Source organism: Schistocerca americana, chromosome 4 (assembly GCF_021461395.2).
Source record: "Schistocerca americana isolate TAMUIC-IGC-003095 chromosome 4, iqSchAmer2.1, whole genome shotgun sequence".
Classification (NCBI taxonomy): Eukaryota; Metazoa; Arthropoda; class Insecta; order Orthoptera; family Acrididae; genus Schistocerca; species Schistocerca americana.
Genome location: NC_060122.1, coordinates 301201809 through 301227016, shown reverse-complemented (window position 1 = coordinate 301227016; position 25208 = coordinate 301201809). Strand labels below are relative to the sequence as shown.

At 37.6% G+C, this 25208-nt stretch overlaps 1 protein-coding gene and 1 long non-coding RNA gene across 2 annotated transcripts in view; one reads left to right on the top strand and one right to left on the bottom strand.

Moving 5' to 3' along the window:
- The window catches only part of LOC124612283 (protein GDAP2 homolog), a 678155-nt gene that overhangs the window by 136932 nt on the left and 516015 nt on the right, over nucleotides 1–25208 (bottom strand). The window contains exon 11 of the mRNA XM_047140390.1: nucleotides 15728–15896. Within this exon, the coding sequence (XP_046996346.1) occupies nucleotides 15728–15896 (169 nt within the window). The remainder of the gene's footprint in view (nucleotides 1–15727; nucleotides 15897–25208) is intronic.
- Nucleotides 12314–24365, top strand: LOC124612285. The gene is made up of 2 exons (XR_006979522.1): nucleotides 12314–13026; nucleotides 24126–24365. It is a non-coding gene; the product is annotated as an uncharacterized LOC124612285 (long non-coding RNA).

Genomic DNA, 25208 nt, shown 5'->3' with positions numbered 1-25208 from the left:
AATGGAAAATTGTATTGAAATACAGGAGGATCTGCAGCGAATTGACGCATGGTGCAGGGAATGGCAATTGAATCTCAATGTAGACGAGTGTCATGTGCTGCGAATACATAGAAAGATAGATCCCTTATCATTTAGCTACAAAATAGCAGGTTAGCAACTGGAGCAGTTAATTCCATAAATTATCTGGGAGTACGCATTAGGAGTGATTTAAAATGGAATGATCATATAAAGTTAATAGTCGGTAAAGCAGATGCTAGACTGAGATTCATTGGAAGAATCCTAAGGAAACGCAATCCGAAAACAAAGGAAGTAGGTTACAGTACGCTTGTTCGCCCACTGCTTGAATACTGCTCAGCAGTGTGGGATCCGTACCAGATAGGGTTGATAGAAGAGATAGAGAAGATCCAACGGAGAGCAGCGCGCTTCGTTACAGGATCATTTAATAGTCGCGAAAGCGTTACGGAGATGATAGATAAACTCCAGTGGAAGACTCTGCAGGAGAGACGCGCAGTAGCTCGGTACGGGCTTTTGTTGAAGTTTCGAAAACATATCTTCACCGAGGAGTCAAGCAGTATATTGCTCCCTCCGACATATATCTCGCGAAGAGACCATGAGGATAAAATCAGAGAGATTAGAGCCCACACAGAGGCATACCGACAATCCCTCTTTCCACGAACAATACGAGACTGGAATAGAAGGGAGAACCGACAGAGGTATTCAAGGTACCCTCCGCCACACACCGTCAGGTGGCTTGCGGAGTATGGATGTAGATGTAGATGAATTTCCGATTTTCTACTCCAGATATTAGCATCATATTCACAGTTTATTTGATCTCAAAATAAAAACTGCTATGGCTCTGTAAAAAAAACTGCTACGTTAGAAAATCCTTCTGTCCTGAGAGAATTTAATAATTATTTACGTAGTCTCAAAATCAGGAGTGCGGCTGTAATAGAAACATAAAATGACCTTTCCGTTATATTAGATACAAAAACCGTTATTGCTTCTTGTACCAGATGAAGCTAGTAAACTGTGGCGCCATATGCTACGCCTGGTAATGCCGATATGTGTTCACGATAACAAGAAGAAAATATATTGCTCACGGAAATCTTGTACCGTCGCACAGACTTAAATTATGATTATTTTCACATGTCAGTTTATTCTTTGTAGTAATTAGTACTTTATTACGGATTACTAGTTTTAATGTTGTGTTTAAAGATACTTGACAAAATATTTCGTTATGTATTTGTAACTGTCTTGCTTGCATAGGGGAGGAAGTACTACAATACGTGTTTGTTACATTACATAGCAGAAGCATATTCTTCGATTATAAGACGGGCGTGACGGAGTTCAGAAAGAACTTATTGCCGCGGCAGAAAATTACAAAGCTACAGGAACGGATTTACAAGCTCCGATATGAGTGACGTGTCAGAGTGCAAGTAATAGTAGGATTGCCATATCTAGCTGGGATGTTGGCGGGACACACTGAGATGGGAATGCAGAAATGAAGTAAAAAAGTATATAGTATAATTACTTTTTTTTAGAACACAGTTACATGGAACTTGTTGCGGCAAAAGTAGTTGGTACAATATATTTTTCGGAAGATTTCACCTTTTGCAGCAAGTCTTTTTTCCCTTTTATCTACTTATAAAACTCCATGCAAGTCAGCTTGTAGTTAAACTGGCGCTGTAAGGTCTAACCCACAGTCCCTGGCAGCAGTCGATTTCTCTCATCAGTCCACTGGGCCGACATCAGCGAAAATACTCTTTCCACAGTGGCGTTGTGTGCGGGAATAGAAAACAAATACTCGTATAATTTTAGCAGTTGGCATTCACGTTCAGGATTTTCCATCTCCTTAAGCAAGCAAATCCACCTTTCTTCCACAGAGCATTTACACTTCCATTCTTCCGACTCACGCTTAGTTTCTAAAAAGCCCTTCAGGTACATATATTCCTGAAAACAATTGTGGCCTGAAATCTTTACATCATTTTCAGTCAGGTATATAATAGTGTTTTTCAATTATCACCCAATCTGGGGTTTCAAATAGCGTCATCTAATCATATAATTGATATTTATTAAAAGAAATAGCCCGTTTCCCTAAACAATCAAATGCTATGGAATAGAAAGCCATTGCCTCTCCCTCAAACTTTAAAATCAAATTAATTACTACTGGGTTGGAGTCTCGTTCTTTAATACATTCAGATTCATCTTGATTTGTATGCAAATAACATTGGCAGTTTTCTTTCCATTCAGACATCTTTAAGTGTCGATTAATTTATTTCTTATTTCAGTTATAGAGACGTTATTCTTCTCCAGGCTTTTTACAATTTTGACTGCAGAAACATGAAGTAAATTTCGCCAATCGGACTACTGAAATAAACTGAAATTATTTTAGATTGCCTGTTTTTGGTTCAAAATGGCTCTGAGCACTATGGGACTTAACAGCTATGGTCATCAGTCCCCTAGAACTTAGAACTACTTAAACCTAACTAACCTAAGGACAACACACAACACCCAGTCATCACGAGGCAGAGAAAATCCTTGACCCCGCCGGGAATCGAATCCGGGAACCCGGGCGTGGGAAGCGAGAACGCTACCGCACGACCACGAGATGCGGGCTACCTGTTTTTGGCATCAAAAAATTGTTTTCATAGAATTCTCTCAACTGCGCGCATTAACGACAGCCATCTTGAATGAGATTTTCACTCTGCAGCGGAGTGTGCGCTGATATAAAACTTCCTGGCAGATTAAAACTGTGTGCCGGACCGAGACTCGAACTCGGGACCTTTGCCCGCGAAAGGCAAAGGTCCCGATTTCGAGTCTCGGTCCGGCACACAGTTTTAATCTGCCAGGAAGTTTCGACAGCCATTTTATTTTTGGGTGAGACAGAAAAGTCTGATGATTAATATAAATGTATAGGCAGAACTCTTTCAGCTTCTCTGATCTTACTATGAACATTGAAAAATAATTAAATATTGTCATTTCTATTATTTCAGTGTCGACAGTTAGGCTCCTACAGCGCTTGATATATGATTGAGGAGAATATGGTCACGGCGTCCAGTTCCTTCTACATTTTTTCCTAATTTTTCTTCAGTTTGGCGTAACATTCCCGTGCCCGCGTCGATGAAACCCTCCGAAGTTGGTATTGATAATGTCTCCACAAAAAGCGATTCATTTCTCTAACGGTTTTTGCAGTCGTCTTTGCTTTCATGCTTTGTTATTCAGCGAACCAAACGCTAACAGCTTCTGTTGGATTACGTCAGTTTCAGTAAAGTACTGAACAACTAAAGGAAACATCTTTTCAGCTTAGTGCTTCGATGGATCGATGCCTATGCTTTAAAATGAAACTTCCAGCAATTGTTTTACGCTCTCGGACACGGGGTGTGGTGCGGAAATGTTTTTAAGAATCGCTGTAGCTTCGGTTCTGGCTGTAGACTGCTTTACGGCAACTTTGGAGTCACGATACATTGCGGTATTCCGTTTTACAGTACAATCAGTTCTGCTGCAATGAGCAATTCTTCCTCAATATCTTCTTTAATATGAATGTAGAAATAGGCTTTGACGTCGATGCTACCGCGAATCTGTATGATTCTTTGTAGACATGTGATGCCACACATCTGCGTTACCTCTTGAGAATGAAACAGCTACAAGTATCACACAATGCTTCCCGGTCCGAACGTTCTTTCTTGACTAAAGACCATTCTTGCGTAATCATCCGAAAAGTGACACTTTCTCTTTCCACCCTTAGCCATTTTCGTAAGTTATGATAAGTTTAATAAACGGTAAACAGTCGACAATAACACTTCAGTCATCGAAGTACACGTCACTATACATTATACCGCAGAAAACGTTTCAAACATTGCTAACGTGCACTCGTTCATATTACGTTTAGAAGGAATCGCTGCTGAAATTGAAACTGCCCGATTCTTACGCGTGACCCTGCTTAAATAGTTCAGCCCCGTATAACTGGTAATCTGGCATTTTCTCGAATGATGGTGCTTCGTCGATACAGGATACGCTTCATCCAAGAACATCTGTGAGACGACCCTGTCAACGTAAACTTATTGACATAAATAAAACTGAGGCTGCATTTACATGTTGCCAGATGGTGTTATTTCAGTACTTGAGCGAAGCTCGTAACAGTATTTTGCAATATCGGGACAAAACTGGGTCTTGCCGGGATACCGGGACAAGAAGGTCCACAACGATGACGGTCCCGATATATCGGACTGGATGGCAACCCTATGTAATACGCATATGTAAATAACAACTGTGCTTTCTCCTGTCGCTTTGGAGTGACAAGATTTTGAGAGCATGCTTTCTAGAGTCTGTCTAGCTTCACATTGAGACTGTTATCACGCGTTCCACTCCACAGGTAACACTGACTGACTGAACGTAATTAACAGCGATGTAAAGAAAGCACTAGAAAGGTAGCTACACCACTCGGCTTTCTGCAAGGCCGGTTATCGAACGTCTTCATCTGTAGCCTACTGACTTCCTTTTCCGAGAGAGGGGAAGGAACTTTGGTTTGGGTGAGAGCCTTTGAAGACGAGGTCACTAATGCATACAAGAGCACTGTATTCGAACTGCATGCAGCCCATAGAATATAGGAAATGAAAGGAATGGTCATCATCAGTATTTAGGCCGACTTGGGGGGGGGGGGGGGGCAGTAGTATAATATTCACAGTCCTCTGACTTTGTATCAAAAACTGAAGTGTTTCGTGGAATGTGCGTATATGACTCTTGGTGATGATTCAACCGCCAGACATAACGGCTTAGTGCACATATTGGGGCTATTCGAAATGACTAAGTTGTATGCCAGCCCACCCTTTACCTCTCTTTATCTTATCGTCACCATCAGCTCAAACACTACACTACACTTTACACATACCCGTCACAGTCACTCCGCACTGAACAGTTATACTTCAAGACACAACGCGAGCGCTTTTAGAGTACAAAGTGCCAACACGCACATGGAAAGAAAACTACTCTGACTAAGCACCGAAAGCGCACCTCAGGCCCTCGTATTACATACTTACACTACTTTACGTGTTACTCGGAGATGTTTCGTTACGTTAGCCGTTGACTGCTGCAGCTATAAACCACCACGACAGCTGACTTCGTACCTAGCTCCAGCCAGAAATACGCAGTCACGAGTCTCTTAGGACATTGTGTTAGCTGCAGAAGTCTCTTTCAGGGGTCGAAAGTATTAGTGTTGTCGCTGTCAAGGAGCTCCATGTTGCAAAGCGATATGAAATGGAATGGGAGTTGGTAGAAAGCAAGGCGAATGCTCGACTTCGTTTTATTGGAAGAATTTTGTGAAAGTGTAGCTCATCAGTAAACGAGACGGTGTATAGAACGCTAATGCGGCCCATTCTCGAGTACTCTTCGAGTGGTTGGGATCTCCATCAAGCAATTCAGAGGCGGGCTGCTAGATTTGGTACCAGTAGGTTCGATCAGCATGTAAGAATTATGGAGATGCTTCATGAACTCAAATGGGAATCCCTGAAGAGAAGACGATGCTCTTTACGCAAGGCACTATTGCGCAAATTTAGAGGACATGCATTTGAGGCCGACTGCAGAACGATCCTGCTGCTGCTAACTTACATTTCGCGCATGGACCATGAAGATACGCTGCGACAAATTAGGGCTCGTATAGAGGCTTTTAGTCAGTCGTTTTTCCTTCGCTCTGTCAGCGAGAGGAACAGGAGAGGAAATGATTAGTAGTGGTATAAGGTATCCTTCGCCATGCACAGTACATGTTCTGCGGAGTATGTATGTAGATGTAGAGAGAAAAGGCTTGTAACTTTCCAGGCCAAAAATGAATACGTTTGCATTCAGCAGCACGAGATTTCAGAAAAAAACGTTTTTGTCAGCCTTGAAACTAGAACATACTCTTCGCTTCGTAAGCGACAGACTTGAGCAGTTTGCTTTCAGTACCTGAGCGTAACTCTTCCACATTCGGCATTTGCTGGTTTATAGAGAAGCTTTGGTTCACTATGCGGCATTGTTACTGTGAAGTACACCGCTGACCATTTGGGACGCATACAAAAGGAGCATCGTACTGGGAATCGAATCTAGACTACTGCTATAAAATGCCGGGATAGAACACAGATCGCCGGCCTGGGTGGCCGAGCGGTTCTAGGCGCTACAGTCTAGTACCGCGCGACCGCTACGGTCGCAGGTTCGAATCCTGCCACGGGCATGGGTGTGTGTGATGTCCTTAGGTTAGTTAGGTTTAAGTAGTTCTAAGTTCTAGGGAACTAATGACCTCAGATGATAAGTCCCATAGTGCACAGAGCCATAGAACACTGACCTCCCCTTTCCGTTCAAGAAATCGGATTCAAAGCATATGACAGTGTATTACATAAAATTCAGTGGAGAGCCCCCCGGATGTCATCAGTTCCGAGACCTCCAAACGTAGATTATATGACACTTAGAACAATGCTATAAAGATAACGGATGTTCATTTGCGAATCAAGTAGTCACAATCAGTATTGGCGGATCCATTCATAGCTGACAGCTTTGCGATAAACTTATAATGTTATCAGTACATTGACGTTGGCTACTGCTTAACTCTGTTTATAGGTCTGGATTTTCAATAGCAGTCATCAAGCTGTACATCTATTTCACACTATCGATTCAACACTGGTTGTGTCTCCACATCAAAAAGATTCTTGAGCCATACTGGATGAGGCGCAAATACCAGTTAGCCTACTGGAGCCATAATAAAGACATTCTGTAGTAGCCTTATGTACTGGGGCAAGTAATGCAACGCCTATAATAACCGTTTTAGTAAGTACTGTACCTCACAGTTTAACAAAGCAAATTTTATTCCTTGTCAACAATCAAATGCGTTCACTCTTCAGATTTCTCTTTAGAGTGAGATCGTAAGACTGTTGTTATCCACCCACGTTAGTCACAACAATACAGGAACCGCTTGCGTATTGAGGACGAGGGCATCAGCATTACATCCCAGGTTTGCTGCTGAAGAACTAGCTCAGCGGCAGGCATCTTCCACTGCAACTTCGATGCTTTGAAACATCGTTAAATGACGATTCCAGGCATGGATTCCATTTAACAATTTGAATCTGAAGATACATTCTCCGGCTTCTAGAAGTTTGTCGGCATATATCTACGCTCCCTTCAATAAGCATAGACACAGTTCTCAGATGCCATCTAGGACACGACAGGGAAAAATTCAAAGTCAAAACACACGCCTATTCCTGGTCCTATCAATGTTTTAAGGCGCTAGACCAAGCAACCAGCGTCGATTAGCTTTGTGGACCACCCATTTACAATTGACCTTGTCTCTTTACCCACTACCAAGAGGCAACGAATCCTCGTCAGATAATAATCAACAATTGCTAAGTAAGTGCTCAATGGACTGAGGCTCCCAATTTGCGTACATAATTATGAAAAATTATGTCGTCCTTCGAAATACTGATTATTTCAAGCAGTTTCGCTTACATACATTCGCTTAAATTCCTCAGTCAGTGAAGAAAAATCCAGGAAGATGATGCAAAAGTTATATTTGCCTACAAAAACGCTCGACCGAGTTATCATAAGAAACTACGTTTGTCTCAAAAATAGGTAGCTTCTATTTTTTTTCAAAAGAAAGCATATTTCAACGCCAAAATAAAGCACTCTCCTACAGGTGCATGATGTCATCCAAATCATGTTGGAAACACGTGAATGGAAAAAACGTGAAGAACGAAACGCGAAGAACATATGACGACATCCCGACACTAATAAGAACGCTTTGGTAATAGATGTAAAGTGTCAGGTTTTTTTTTTTTTTTTTCAGGCGGCATAATCACACGAAAATTTTCCTCTTTACCGTCTGAAGCTCAAATGGATTTTTGTTCTTGCTGCAGTTGCGGCTTAGAAATAGGGAAGCACTGTTGCTGTCACGATGATTTTGTTTTATTAATTCAATCAGAACAGCGATAAAGTAAGCAATAAATATCAAAGTTACTCTCCGTTGTACTCGGGTATTCCACATCGATAACAGCAATGATTGTTAACAGGATTTCATCCATTAAAAGACGCTGAGGCTCCTTCATTCCACTGCAACATCTCCCTTGTTTTCGTAAAGAGGAGCCAGCGAAGGTGATCTGCCGCGGTCACGGGAGCTTGCTTCAGCGTCAAGGAGGAAACACGGCAGATAACCTCGCAATTGTGAATACTGATAACGTTCCTACTACGCGCCGTCCACGGGAACTAACTCTGCGACCTTCTCTCCTCGCTAACGAAAGTGGCAGGGAATGTTACGGCACGCCACAGCGGCGGTTTCGCTTTAAGTGACTCGTACACTCAAGACAAAGAAAAAACGACGCACCACTAAAGACTAATCCGAATAGGACGGAAAACAGCGATGTACATGTACAGACAAACAAATGATTACAATTTCTTGGATGATTTATTCAAAAGAAAGAGCTTCACGAATTGGCCAAGTCCAACATTGGTCCAGCTCTGGCCCTTATTCAAACATTTATTGGCTTCTTATTGACTGATGGAGTTAGTGGCGCATTGCTTTGTCAAAATCCCGAGATTCTTGGAGTGAACTGTCCATAATGCTCCAAACATTCTCAATTTGGAAGAGATCTGGCCACCTTGCTGGCCAAGGTACAGTTTGGCCAAGACGACAACCAGCAGAAATTCTCGGCATGTGCGGACAGACATTATCCTTCTCAAATGTGAGCCCAGGCTTGTCATGAAGGGTAACGTAACGGGCCGTAGTATATCATCAGCGTACAAGTGTGCTGTAAGGGTGCTGCAGATGACGACTAAAGGTGTCCCACTACGGAAAGAAACAGCTCCCCAGACCATCACACTTGGTGGGCACGTAACAGTCTGGTTGATATCCCACTGCTGTCCAGTGTGTCTCCAGAACCGTCTTTGCTGGTCATCAGAGCTCAATTCAAAGCAAGACACATAACTGAAGACAGTTTTACTCCAGTCAATCAAATTCCAGGCTGAAGGCTTCATGACAAGCCATCCTGGTCTTACATTCTAGCAAGATAATGCCTGCTCAAAATTCAGTACACAGAGCTGCCACCCTTGGCATCAACAATGGCTCAAACACTGCTGAGCACGGATGACAAGGATGACAGATACAGATACATTCCACACTGCTCTCACTCTATGCCAGAGCATGTCAATCATAGTGGCTGGCGAGTGATGGCCTGCCAGGTATTCGTCGTCATGTGACCAGATGTTTTTAATTGGTGGGAAACCTAGAGCACTTGCAGCTCAAGGCAACAGTTGAACTCTCTCTGTATTGAGGTAGGTGAGGAAAACACAGGCAGCATAGTGTGTTGTATTTCCTTGTTGAAAGGTAATGTTCTGGAGACCTTAAACAAGACACAATAAGTGGCCTTAATGGGTCCATAATGTAACAGCTGTTTAGATTACTGGCTACATGGATGAAGCACCCAGTGACACCTCATACCATCACTAAGTTCTGATAAATGCAGTCTGCCAATGTTCATTGTCTTCAGGACCTACACACACACACACACACACACACACACACACACACACACACACACACACATTCATTATGAAGATGTATGCAGAACTATAACTCATCTGGAAATAAGACATAGTGGCACTCCTGGGTACACTGCTGTTAACAGGCAGACCAGTGTCAGTGTGCCCTTTTCAGCTGTTGCATCAAGAGAAGCCACAACAGTGGTAGCATGATACCAGCCTGTGATGCTCCAGAGTCTGTCCATGTGGGCACTTTTCATGTGTGCAAACAGTGTGCGAGTCGCAAGGGTCCATTGAGATTCCACATGACGTAGAGTATGGCTCTCCTGAACCTGTCAATTCCATATTCTCCTAACAATCGTGGGATTCCAACCACCGCAGGCAGCAACATCAGCTAATGACAACCAGTAATATCAATAGGTTGTATTCTTGCTGCTGTCCAATTCTGACATGTGCTGGTAGACATATCTCCTGCTTCAATGAAGCATAGCACAATATTCTCATAAACAACCAACATTCAAAGGTGATTTATGAGTGACAAGTCCATTGCATAACCTTTGCTTATATGCAGAATGTAGATAGCATTACTCAAATCTACTTTGAGTTGTGGTGTCAAAATGCTTGTCATTTGGATATCCAAACACGTAGCACATTTCATGCCAGTTTGACATTTGCTAAAGCTTTCATAGGGTTGCAGTTTAATGGCCAGCAGTGTATATTGAACTGTGGATGCTGGCATCGTTTTGAACTGTGTGGCATAAATCTATAATTAACGAAGCAGTTGTTTTTGTAGTGAGTAATCCACTAGCCGGAAAGCTAACCTAATGGACTTTTTCCAACATTAGAAGAAAACTAAGAAATTAGATCTTCCAGTTGCCACATGTGTGATGCAAGAGATTATTTCCTCCTTTGATGACAATAAAGACAACCCTCAAATACCAGAAGTCAATGGTATGCCATTTGTTGTGGTATGTCACAAATGTGGAACCATTAACTTGGCACTAAGAAATATACCTTCTATATGCCTCACTGACTATCTGTGAATAAAATGCTTTTGTGTGATGGAATACTGTGACCGAAATGCTTGTTAGCTACAAGAACAATCTCTCACACATGACAGAAGAATCATATAAAAATTACTAGTTGCTTATAATGTAACACTGTCTTTGATTTCTCAATTAAATGTATGTTTATGCTTCCATCTTATCTTCTGAAACAAGTTGAAAATAATAATGAATACAGTTCATTTTCTGAAAAGATTCTGGCCATCTGCACCATAATTACCACACAAGAGAACAATGGTATGCCATTTATAAAATTCCTCAAATTCAGAATGCAGCCTTAAGAGCCTTTATTCAGTATATTTGCAGAAAATCTCCTTAAGACAGTGAACCGATCTGATATGTCACATGGCAGTGTGCCTGTATTCTTGTGTCATCCAGTTCTGTATGCAGTCAGTGTTTGAAAACTAACAAACCATTTGCCCTCCCTGATACAATAATTCTAAGACTGAAATGTGAGTGATTTGTTGTATTTGACAGTGAAACACGTAATCTAATTTTTATCACAAAATCAATGGCAGAAAATTCAGACTAGGAATTAGACAAAATGTGCTCATCCTACGAATTTCAAATTTTGAATTGTAATTTTTTTAAGGTTGTCTAAAAAATAAATTTGCAAAATTTGTGTCTGCAATTTTCACACTCTCAACAAATTCAGAATCCTCCTACTAGTCATATAAAAATAGCTTGAATTTGTATTCAAGTGTTTAAAAAAATCAGTAACTTATATCAATTGTGGATTATGGATGTTAAGTGGGAGAAGACATACTTCTCTAACTCCCAATGATCATATTAAAAATGAGTTTGAACTCAGCTGAGAAACTAACTTTCTTTGGCACAAGTCAGTAACAAAGTCATCAAACCAGTTTGCAACTGGTTACAGGCTTAATGTATAGAATCACCAAGAGAAAGTAAAATAAATATAGCAAACCTAAAAATACAGTCACTTATGGGCATATTGCAGAATTCAGAACCTCTGCTTATGCAAATTGTAACCATGAAGAATGTCTTTTATGCAGAACTTATTATTTCACTGGTTACTGGATGCAACTATTCAAGTCACTGGGTAATTTCAGTTAAGACATTTTTCTTAAGTATAAAACATAATGAGAGGCCCAGTCTCACCTTTCAGCAACTTTTTGTATATTCTTTTAGTAAATGGTCAAGGAAAGTTAACTGACATACATTTAGTTTCAATACTCTATGGACAAAGCACTGTTGTCCATGTTATCTTTTAAGTTAGAAGAAAAAATATTATAAATAAAAGACCAAGTATTGTGTTCTGATATAATTAGTATAATATTTCTTTAGTGCAATTCACTTGTCACTGTCAAATAAAACTAGTTATTGCTTGGCTGCAATGAAGAATTTGCCTTCCCATCTCTTTTAAACAGTTGTTTGTGTCATCAGTTATTGTAGTACATATTAAAATGCAATGAAGAATTTGCCTTCCCATTTCTTTTAAACAGTTGTTTGTGTCATTCAGTTATTGTAGTACATATTAAAATCAGAGGAAGATATTTGTTTAAAACAAAAACTTTCAGTCAGGTAACTGTCAAAGACATAAAGAGTCACATGTCTTTTATTTGCATAATTTCTTCTACTGATCTGAAGTGCAGGTTTTATGTAAGGAAAAATGCAGTGGAGTGTAATACATGACAATCTGTCAGTACTCACCGTTCATCTGAACTGAACACCATTGCTGCCTGTTGCAATAGAGGGGCCTGCCACTGCTGTGTGGAGCAGAGCTGTTACTCCTACCACAGCTCAGCTGGTACTGAGCCACACTCAAGGGCACTGCCATAAATAAGAGGAGGGGGAAGCCTGCTCTGGCTTGCCTCAGTTTGTGTGTGAACTGGTGAGCAATGAACACACTAATGTTTGTGCTTGGTTCTGTGACAACACTATAAACTGATTATGTAATTCTTGTCATTTCTAACCCTATTGCTGCTTCAAATGTGGTATATAGTGTTGAGATTTTCAATAGAAAACTGGTACTGCATAATTTAATATGAAATTTTCTGCAGAAACAGAGGATGATAATGGAGTAATGGCAAGAAATAAAAAGGAAATTATGTGACATGATTTTATGTATAATAAATAAAATATTAATCTATTTGTTCATATTGTTTTTCAGCATAATATTTCAGTGTGTCTTATAATTTGCAGTGAAAGTGCTTATATAACCACTAATGTGTGTGATTTACAATTTAATAGTGCTGTGAGTCTGGAATGTGAAGGTTACCTTGGAATATAAACAAACCAGTAAACAATAACAAAAGACTGACACTATACTTACAGGCATGTATTAATGCTTTCATGTGCATTGGTCTGAATTGCAAGATTATGAAATGTAATTGAGTAAATCATTTACAGAGAAAGGCACAAAGGTGTTTGTTATTGATTCTTCCTTGCCTGGTGGACTGGTAACTGATCAATACTGGTTGCTTATTACCTTCACACTTGTACCCAGGTGAAACAAATGAATGTTATTTCACTGACTTCTATAAATCTGAGACAGCATTTACTGGCACTGAGAAAAACTTTTTATTATGTGTTGTAATGTGTGCTAGCATTTCAACTTTTTTGTTTCCTTTCTTGTTATTTTTAAGTAGCTTAATGAGGACTGTGTGCATTGCTTTGAATTAAGGTGGATTACATTAAGCTATACAAGGATATCAAGAATTGGAAATTTACACACACTTTTGTAATGAAAAAGAAGAAAACTTCTAGTTTTAATAATTTAGTTTAATTTTAATTTACATGTGATCAAACAAAAAGATCAGAAAACAGTAATTATGTAATCAATCAAAACCATAATTTTAATTTTTCCTGGATAAGTTTCTGGGATACTACAGTAACTGCTGGCTGTTAATCATTATAATCTCATTAAAATTGAACTTTACTAAATCAGTGCCAGCAACAGAAGTGACAAATGTTTTTTGTCTATGCAGATACCACTAACAACAGAACTAAATGCACCTGCTACATTTCATTTCTCACTAACTGATAAACAACATGTTTCTTAGTCAGATGGATGTTCACAGCACACAATGGAGCAAATTCACAGGTACTTATCTAGCCACTTGAGATATGACACGTTGTAAACGTGTCACAATGGCAGTATGAAGCACCATGATAGCAGCTGCAGAAAAACGTATATGAAAGTGATGATACACTGACTTCTTTGAGAGTTCCTTTACACATTTTGGTGCAGATGTTAATTAAGTACACATATTTTTCATTATTGATTCTTTTGGTTTGTTTATATATATTTACTGTGCTCATTGATGGCTCTCAATGCGAGTCTTGCATAACTATTTAGTGGCAAATTGTTTCTGGCAGGACCATCTTCAAAGAAGTTATCCTGAGAAATTGCAACATATGTGAGCTGCTGTTCTTTAAAGTGGGACATGAGTCAATAGTGAAAATTCTAGTGTTGTTGCACAAAGGCCCAATAGTCATACTAAATTTTTAGCATTGCATGACTAGACAAATACATTAAATAAAGATGAAAGAAAACTATCACTACAATACTGATGTCTGTAGTGGTATGAAATTCCCAAATAATAAGAGTTCCAAGCAAATGTATGTAAAGGACAGAAAATTGCAGTTATGGTGGGCTGTGTGTGTAACATATTTTAAAGTAACTTTTCATATTGCTTAAAGAGAACATATAGAGTGCACTGGTTCACATTTTAAGCCCCTACAGATTCTCTGAGGAGTGCACTATTTAAGAATGAAAGTACAGAACTCTAAACAAGTAATCTCTATTCCCTGCATAATTCAGCTTTTGATTCATTAAGCTGTTATCATGCAACAGCTTGTCACCCGATGATGACTTTCTAAGCCAAAATGCAGGCCACAAAATAAATAAATATAAGAGGTACACTTACTGAGTTGTGTTCTAATTAACAAAGGCAATTTTTATTTGCAAGAATGGCAGAATAATCCATTCATAATGGTATAATGAAAGCGAGGTAAAAGTTCTCAATGCACAATAGCACCCATTTTACAAACTTTATTGAAGCTGTGGTCATAGTCAACAGAATAGTTTTAAAGTATGAGCTCTCTAAAGTGGTTTACCCGTATCACTCATATTTAATTTAGTTTTTAAAAGAATACAAACTTCAGATTTGTGTTTCTAAAACTGAAATGTTTGAAGTTGTGAGAATAAGATATGAATATGAGAATATGTAATTAACTTCCAATAAAAGAGATACAAAATGTGGACCACCACATAAAACAAATGGAAAATTGCTCAGCTTTCGGACCAAGTCCTTCTTCAAGATAAGCAAACACAAAAATGTGTGTGTGTGTGTGTGTGTGTGTGTGTGTGTGTGTGTGTGCGCGCGCGCGCCTATCCCATGCCTACCTATTTGGTGAGAAGTAATCCATTCTGATATACAAGTTATGTTCAGTTTAATACATTTGCTGCTCGTCCATTTCTACTAGTGCCTGGACGTAGGAATAACATACAAATGACAAGGAAATGACAGTATGCATTGACTGGAAAGTACATAAATGCTGTTTTGTGTATATAAATATCTGGCTTTGTTTTCACGTCCATTCCCCAATATTATTTTTCATATATCTAGATTGAAATGCCAAATGCAGGAAGAAACAAGGACTCTGTTAAATTAAGCTTCACATCTTTTCTTAAACTGCTGTGCAAAATATGGGCAATAAGCACTACAGCTATAGCTTTCTGTACTTTTCACTTGTCTTTGAGACTCTACACTAGCCACATAAATACTATCATTCTCCTCTTTTCTTTCCAGTGCACACAATACTGTTTGATTAAAGTGTTAGGTGGTACTTAGGTGTTATGATGATGGTTAGTGCTTCATGCAGATCACCAGTGTAAGTTAATATAACACCCTATGGAGTTAGCAGGCCTGATCTGTTTTAAGTGATTAAAGTTAAAATTATTTTCTAAACAGAAGTGAATTCAGTGCCATAGCAGATGAAGTTATTACTTCAATAAAGTTTTACTTGGCTGCAAATGTTAAAGTTCTGTAGATGAAGGATATGGGAAGTAAGAACATACAGAAGTAGAATTTGCATACTGAAATGAGAAAGACCACTGTAACTCTTATTGTGCACCAAGAAACGAAAAAGGCAAAGGAAATGCTGAGAAAAAGATTAAGAATAAGGATGCTATGAAGTCATACCTCTCTTTGTTCTGCATTTCTTTAACCATGAGGTCACCTAGAGGATCAGACTGTGGTCGCTCGCCCAGGAGCCGCTGCTGGTCAAGGTCTCCCTGCATTTGGCTAAAGGCGTGCTCCCCCACACTTATGGTGGTATCCATGTGGGAACTTAGGTCTATCGAATCATCAGCTGCAACATAAAAGTATATTAGAGCAATCTAAATTTTAATGCGAGTTTCATATAATAATGAAAACGCTGTTAACATCTACATCTTCCATTTGTACTGTGTTAATGACCATTCATATTTAAGATCTAAAGACCACTAGGCTGAACCGTAACAGGGGGAATTTTGTGATAACTAATCTGCAAAACAACACATCAAAGCAATTGTCAAATGCTGAATTTAAGGTTTATTATTCAATTCTATTCGATTTTGCTATGCTATTTATGATTTAATTAGTTTATGAGATTAAAAATGAAAAAAGTTTTCATTTGGCACTTACAAATTTAAACCCCTCTTTCTTTTTATGTTGATTAGTTTGTATTTTACAGTGTTCCATAATTATAGATTGTATGGAAAACATAAAAAAGATATTAGAGTAATAGCTCTAATTTGCTTTTACATGATGATTCACCTACAATGACAGGTACAACCATCATAATGTTGGTAGAGATGTGGCAGATTTATGGAGTTTTTGACAATGAGTGGTAGTGTACTTCATACGATGAAAAATTATTATTATGAAAATAAGTCATATTTTTAAAAAAATGCATTTATTTATTTATTTGAATTTTAAATTTCTTGCTAAAACAATCACAATGGCTGTGTGAACTGGCTATGACATTACAAGTCAACACACTATTAGTCAGACATTGTGGATATTAACATATTATGTATATTTCTTGTAATATCTCACCGATGAATACAGTCATTTCAAAAAAGATTTTCCCCATTACAGGAGCTCAAGAGTCTGTGCCTGGTAAAAGGAACTAAAAATTTTTACAGGTCTTGATTTGAATGAAGCTTGGCATGGCAGAAATCGGTTCCTACAAAATCTAACTCACTTCAAATGGCCAAAATTCCATTAACCATTATTTTAAACGGCTTTGCTGTTTTACCAGCTTTAGTACCATACATTTGATTTGGTACTGTTGGGAATATGACACAAGGTTTGAGAGAGAAATCCTCACTTGAATCATATCAGCCATCCATTGAAAAAGTCAAAAAAGAGCATGCAAAATAATTACATCTACATCAGTTTCAAAAGAAAAACATTTTTGATTTAAAATTTTTGCATTGAAGGTCTCTTCGTGTTGCATATGTCTAGGCTTGTGGCCTAGAAAGTCTCCATCTAAATATGGCCTCCATTAATGAGATTATATATTTTGTGTGTTTGTGTTACATGTCATCATATTGAAAAGTATTCTAAACTTGTTAAGCACTAATCTAGATTCAGTGATTCAGGCAATTTTAATGAAAATAAGAAAGAGCATCAAATTTTAAAAATAGGGTTAGGTCTCAAGGAAATGAAGGACAACTCCCAACATTAAAATTGACAAATTACAGTACGATAAACATTCTATTGGAAACACTTTGAAAGGTGACTGCTAAACACATGAATGCGCCTGCACCCCTGTGCCCACACACGTGTGCTCTCTCTCTCTCTCTCTCTCTCTCTCTCTCTCTCTCTCCCTCTCTCTCTCTCTCTCTCTCTCTCTCTCACTCACTCACTCACTCACTCAGTTCAATCCTTATATAATGGCAAATGATTATCCATAGAGTAGATATGTTAATTCATGATTCAGTGTTTTGTATAGAATAATTAGGGCTAATGAATGGGACCACCTCTATTATACCAACTGAAATGTTAATGTATTCTGATGAAAGTATAAAAACAGTAATATTAATTGGTAAAAATAATCATGTTGTTGATGTAGTTACATATTGCTTTATTGGAAATCAATCCTTAATATATTTAATATCTCACTGCATATTAACAAGAAAATATTAATTATTTCATATGTAATTACTTTGAAAATAATAATAATAATAATAAAATATAAGTTATGCCTACAGAAAAAGGAAAACATACAGTTTCTGACATCCCAGTAACATCTGTTGATGTACATAACAGCTTAGAGAAGTAAATGTAATAATGAAGTAAAGTTTTCAAAAAATTAGAACATATGATTTCTGACATCTCAGTATAATTTGCAGATGTTGCCTTCTTTCTGTGCTTCTGCATCCAAACCTAAGCACATCAGTACATAATCCAAATTCACAACACTAGTTTAGGTACTGGACTAGGCAATCATGTCCCATTGTTAATCTAAAGTTGGCCATTGCTTCCCTCATCAGTTTGTTTCTGAACAGCTCACAACATTCTTGTATATTCACCCAAATTTTCCCTTTTGATTTACTTGTTAAGTCTATTATATGGGATTTCATAACTGTCACGTGAGTAAGTTTCTTAAGTGTGTCAGATAGAATAAGTTTTGTTGTTAGCCTTTAATAAGTGTTCCTTTTTTAGCCTGTAATACATGCTCCTTTTTTGGCCACCTTTAATATGTGTTCCTTTTTTAGCCTGTAATACATGCTCTTTTTTGGTCAATAGATCAACAGTCTCACTACTGTTGGTTTCTACAAGCGAAGGTATTCACTGAAACGTTATTCCTTTATTTTTGTCCCTGACGTACCTTGTAATATTTTGCTTATGATTTGTTGAGATATCTTGAATTGCTGCTACAGGATCAACCAATATTACAGCTTCTGTAAATAAGTTAATTCTATCTAGGGTGTTCAGGAGGAATGGTCACTATTCAGTCATCAGTATCCTGTATAGACTTCATTATTGATGACAGTGGGATGGTTGCAAATGACCAACTTGAAATTGCTAATATTTTCAATGAAAATTTTTATTCAGTATGGGAAGCTGTCAGTGACAAACATAATAACCTGCAGTATAATTTTAAAGACAATCCATCTGAGCAAAGCACGTAGCTAGCCCCCACAAACTGCAAATAAACAATTATCATCATTAGTTCTCTAAAATCTTCGAGTTCCACAGGGCATAATGGCCTCAGTGTAGGTAAAATGTCTCTTTACCTCTGTCTGTAGGAGTAAATAATATAATAGAATCAGTCATTTTCCTAGACAGACTAAAAATAGCCAAGGTAATACCAATCTTTAAAAATGGTGACAAACACAAAACTGAAAACTACAGACCAATCTCAGTATTTCCTGTCTTCTCCAACATAGTTGAAAAAGTCATGTATAGCAGAATTATAAACTTTCTAAACATACACAACCCAATGTCTGAAAATCAAAACAGATTCTTAAAATGGAAATCAACTAGCAAAGCAGCTGCTCAGTTAATTGAAGAGATAATAACTGGCATCAAGAACAAGTAACATGTTGCAAGTATACACCTCTACCGCTTTTCACTGTGTGAACACTACTATCCTATTACATAAGCTATGGAACATTGGTAAGAGAGGCATTGCTCATGAACTAATAAAGTCTTACATGAATAACCGAAAACAGTCTGTACTACTTAAAACTGAAAATGGTGTTCAAAAATCCAAAATCACTAATATAAAATATGGAGTGACCAAGGGCTGAGGAATATGGTCCTCTTCTGTCTCTGATTTATGTAAATGACATAAAACATTGCACTCAAAGTTCCAAAGAAGTTCTCTATGTGGATGATACATCCATTGTACCTAAAAAGGAATCATTTAATGTATGACAGACTCACTGTAATAATGTGACAAATGAAACTTTTCAATACATTAATGAAAGCCAATTAAATGCAAGCAATAGTAAAACATGTCTCATGGAGTTCAACAACAGTAGTTTTAATGAAGAAGTTAAACTATATGTAGGCAAGGAATTAGTATATAAAAGAAAAAGTTTAGTGTAAAATTCCTCAGTTTCAAAGCAATCTAAAATGGGACACACATGTTGACACTCTAGCATGTAAGCTGTCTAAGAATGTATTTGCTGTTAATATGATTGGCAAGTTCTGCAGAGACACTGTTGTCCTAAAGACTCCATATCATGCTCTATTTTCCTCTAACCTGCATTATGGAATAGAAATTTGGGACGCAACAACTAAAGCAAATCTAGATAAGATATTGACACTTCAAAAAAGGGCTATAAGAATCATCTGCAGAGCAAAATATAAGGAATCGTGCAGAGGCTTGTTTCCAAAAACTGGTGTGCTAACTGTAGTAAACATGTACATTCTAAAAGCCATATGGTTTGTTAAAAGACTGCAGCCCAACATTTCTTCTGATTTGCATCAGTACAATACCAGAAATAAAGAAAAATGGTACATCAGCATCCACAGAACAGCACTCTATGAAAAGGGTCTGCAATATGCAGGTTTAAAGTTAGCCAATGCAATATGCAGTAAAGTTATGACCCTACATAAAATGCAGCTTAAATTTCAGCTAAAGAAATTTCTGTTACAAAATCTCTTTTACACATTAGAAGAATATCATCCACAATGCAGAATAAGAAGTGCATTTAAAAAATATGTAAACAGTGTTAAGTGAACCATTTTATTTCTAATTTAATCATTTTATTAATCAATGACATATTCAGAATAATATATTATTGTGTTATGTATCAAGAATTGTAATCTGTTTTTATACATATGCAAAGAATCATTCAATGCTCAGTAAAGTATTGTTATCATCATCATCATCATTATCATTATTATTATTATTATTATTATTATTATTTTTTTTCCTTCACTTTCTCAGACGTTAAGTCCGGTTAAAAATGGAGTGACGCGGACCTTGATCAAGCGTCACTTCCTTTTAACTGTACGGTATGTGTTATATTGCATTTAGGAACTTTCGGGTAATTGAACATGTATCAATAATTACGGATTTCTGTAGTTGTATATATATGTTTGGATGTAGCTGTATTGCATTGATGTACTGGTGGATATTGTGTGGTATGACTCCTGTAGTTGATAGTATAATTGGTATGATGTCAACTTTATCCTGATGCCACATGTCTTTGACTTCCTCAGCCAGTTGGATGTATTTTTCAATTTTTTCTCCTGTTTTCTTCTGTATATTTGTTGTATTGGGTATGGATATTTCGATTAGTTGTGTTAATTTCTTCTTTTTATTGGTGAGTATGATGTCAGGTTTGTTATGTGGCGTTGTTTTATCTGTTATAATGGTTCTGTTCCAGTATAATTTGTATTCATCATTCTCCAGTACATTTTGTGGTGTATACTTGTATGTAGGAACGTGTTGTTTTAAAAGTTTATGTTGTAAGGCAAGCTGTTGATGTATTATTTTTGCGACATTGTCATGTCTTCTGGGGTATTCTGTATTTGCTAGTATTGTACATCCGCTTGTGATGTGATCTACTGTTTCTATTTGTTGTTTACAAAGTCTGCATTTATCCGTTGTGGTATTGGGATCTTTAATAATATGCTTGCTGTACTACCTGGTGTTTATTGTTTGATCCTGTATTGCAATCATGAATCCTTCTGTCTCACTGTATATATTGCCTTTTCTTAGCCATGTGTTGGATGCGTCTTGATCGAAGTGTGGCTGTGTTAGATGATACGGGTGCTTGCCATGAAGTGTTTTCTTTTTCCAATTTACTTTCTTCGTATCTGTTGATGTTATGTGATCTAAAGGGTTGTAGAAGTGGTTATGAAATTGCAGTGGTGTAGCCGATGTATTTATATGAGTGATTGCCTTGTGTATTTTGCTAGTTTCTGCTCGTTCTAGAAAGAATTTTCTTAAATTGTCTACCTGTCCATAATGTAGGTTTTTTATGTCGATAAATCCCCTTCCTCCTTCCTTTCTGCTTAATGTGAATCTTTCTGTTGCTGAATGTATGTGATGTATTCTATATTTGTGGCATTGTGATCGTGTAAGTGTATTGAGTGCTTCTAGGTCTGTGTTACTCCATTTCACTACTCCAAATGAGTAGGTCAATATTGGTATGGCATAAGTATTTATAGCTTTTGTCTTGTTTCTTGCTGTCAATTCTGTTTTCAGTATTTTTGTTAGTCTTTGTCTATATTTTTCTTTTAGTTCTTCTTTAATATTTGTATTATCTATTCCTATTTTTTGTCTGTATCCTAGATATTTATAGGCATCCGTTTTTTCCATCGCTTCTATGCAGTCGCTGTGGTTATCCAATATGTAATCTTCTTGTTTAGTGTGTTTTCCCTTGACTATGCTATTTTTCTTACATTTGTCTGTTCCAAAAGCCATACTTATATCATTGCTGAATCCTTCTGTTATCTTTAGTAATTGGTTGAGTTGTTGATTTGTTGCTGCCAGTAGTTTTAGATCATCCATGTATAGCAAATGTGTGATTTTGTGTTGGTATGTTCCAGTAATATTGTATCCATAATTTGTATTATTTAGCATGTTGGATAGTGGGTTCAGAGCAAGGCAGAACCAGAAAGGACTTAATGAGTCTCCTTGGTATATTCCACGCTTAATTTGTATTGGCTGTGATGTGATATTATTTGAATTTGTTTGGATATTAAGTGTGGTTTTCCAATTCTTCATTACTATGTTTAGGAACTGTATCAATTTAGGATCTACTTTGTATATTTCCAATATTTGTAGTAACCATGAGTGGGGTACACTATCAAAAGCTTTTTGGTAATCAATGTATGCGTAGTGTAGCGACCTTTGTTTAGTTTTAGCTTGATATGTCACCTCTGCATCTATTATCAGTTGCTCTTTACATCCTCGTGCTCCTTTGCAACAGCCTTTTTGTTCTTCATTTATAATTTTGTTCTGTGTTGTATGTGTCATTAATTTCTGTTTAATGACTGAAGTTAATATTTTGTATATTGTTGGTAGGCATGTTATAGGGCGATATTTAGCTGGGTTCGCTGTGTCTGCTTGATCCTTAGGTTTCAGATATGTTATTCCGTGTGTAAGTGTATCAGGGAATGTGTATGGGTCTGCAATGTAACTGTTAAATAATTTAGTTAGATGTGAATGTGTTGAGGTGAACTTCTTTAACCAGAAAGTTGCTATTTTATCATTTCCAGGGGCTTTCCAATTGTGAGTAGAATTAATTGCTTGGGTGACTTCAGGCATTTGTGGTATCATCTTGTATGTGTCTGTTTCTGCTTGTATCCATCGTGCATGCCTGTTATGTTGTACTGGGTTTGACCATATGTTGCTCCAGAAGTGTTCCATGTCTGTTATGTTTGGTGGATTGTTTATTTTAATGTGTGTGTTATCTATTGTTTGGTAAAATTTCTTTTGGTTTGTGTTGAATGTTTGGTTTTGTTTCCTTCTATTTTCACTTTTTTTGTATCTTCTGAGTCGTTTGGCTAATGCTTGTAATTTCTGCTTCTTTTCGTCTAATTGCTCTGTCGCTTCTTGTTGTGAAATTTTACCTAACCTTTTTCGTTTTTTTTCCGAGATTTCATTTCTTATAAATTGTGTTATTATTATTATTATTATTATTATTATTATTATTATTATTATTATTATTACTGTTATTGTATGACAGGAATGATCATTTGAAGGGGAAAACTTCATATGGATGTATGCCCTCTTCTGAATGGTTTGCAAGATAGAACAATATTTGATGTACACTATTATTTATTTTCTGTATTATTTAGTAGACTGCCAGGTTTACACATGTGCAACAGTTAGTGAACATTACGGTCTGAATAAAATATTTTTGGGTTCCACCCCAGATACGTGACATCAGTAGCCACCACATAACCAAAATACACAGTACATAAAGAAAGATATTCACCAGTATCAGCAGTGAACCGCCTGCATGAGAACCACAGCAAATCAGTTGAAACATCAGCAATTTAGTTGTTTTAGCAGTTTATAATGACAGGGCCCAATAGCCAAAAATATGTTACACAAAATAACACTGGGCATGGAAGCCTATGAACTTATTGCAACATTCATTTTATGAAGTATCAATTAGAAAATACATATTTTTATCAGATTCACCTCTAAGCAGTTGTGCAGTTTACAAGAAATGTTCAAATATCCCACCATAAACTTCGTTGCATTTGTGCACCCTTGGGAGAGCATGTTGTCTTGCTTGTCTGACTGCCTCTCCATATTCCCTCACACACCTGACAAAATGTGATGGGTGTTCAACAAAGGAATTTTCCAAAAAATTCAAACTAATCTGTCCCATCATTTGGCCATTACCAATCACGCCACACCAATGATGATTATAGTGTGTGTTGTTGATTCCATTATGTGTAAATGTGCCTTCATCAGTGAACAGTATTTATGGGAGCAAATGGTGACTGTCATTTAATTAGTGTAAAAATTAAAGTTGTGTGGGATTATCACCAATGTAAAAATTGTTGACATACTGTATTTGCAATGGGTAAAATTTTCCATATGTAGTATTCAGTTTATGTGTGTTCACAGGACACTGATACATCCAGAAAGTTGCCATGTGCTGGTAGTAGGACTATGCTGAATCATTTCAACACTTGTGTTGTTGTGCCTGCACAGGATGTTGAACTAAGTGTTCAGAAGAAAAATGGGAACTTTGAAGCATACCAGTTTCATTTAATGTGCGGCTCTTTCTAGGGGGTCCACGGCCATGTTTCACCAAATTGTGTAAAATAATGAGTAAAATTATTGAATAAAAATGTGAAAATCAAATTCATCACTTTTTTTTTCATATTAAAAACATGTGTACTTTTACTTCAGGTCGTATTCCCAAGCAGCCTTTGCGGCTCCTAAGTGAGAACGCATACACAGTTTAGTGCGAGAGAATGTGGCTTCTCTGATCGACTGTTTCGCAACAATACAGGGGTCGTTTGTGCAACGGCTCACAGTGCTAGATGCGCTGAAACCTTTTACGCATGCGCGAAGCGTGCTTTGTCGACCAATCATAGTGCTCGCTGGCACGTATGCGGCCGCAGGCATCATTAAATGTTAAACTTGCTTTGTCAGTGCACTACCTATTTCATAAGTCGATTTTTGACCCGTTTATTACTTCTAACATGGATCGGTTGCTGAAGTCAGGACATTGAAGAATGGTGCAGTTTCTCTATCACATTCACAACAAGGGAAGTTTCCAGTTGAAATGAATGAGGATGGAGAACGACCAAAGGAAGAACAATCACAAGAAGCTCCACAGCTGGATTTATTATGTGAAAACACTGCAAGTACTCCATTGGTTGCAATATCCTGTGGAAGTAGAATAACCAAGAAGCGTAATTACAACGAAAGCTATTTTTAGAAATGGGCTTTGTGGAGACAAAGGAGGGTAAAGCTCAGTGTGTAATTTGTGCGAACAGTTCAATGGTTCCAGTTAAACTGGGCCATCATTTGGAGTACTCACCCGGATTTCCAGGCTAAAGACATCTTTTGAGATTTTCTCAAAAGAAAGAGTGCTGAACCAGCTGCTTCTCAGCATTGCATGAAAACTCATGCAAAAACAATTAACGAAAATTGATTAGAAGCTACTTTCTTGGTTAGTTATGGAATGGCAAAAACAGG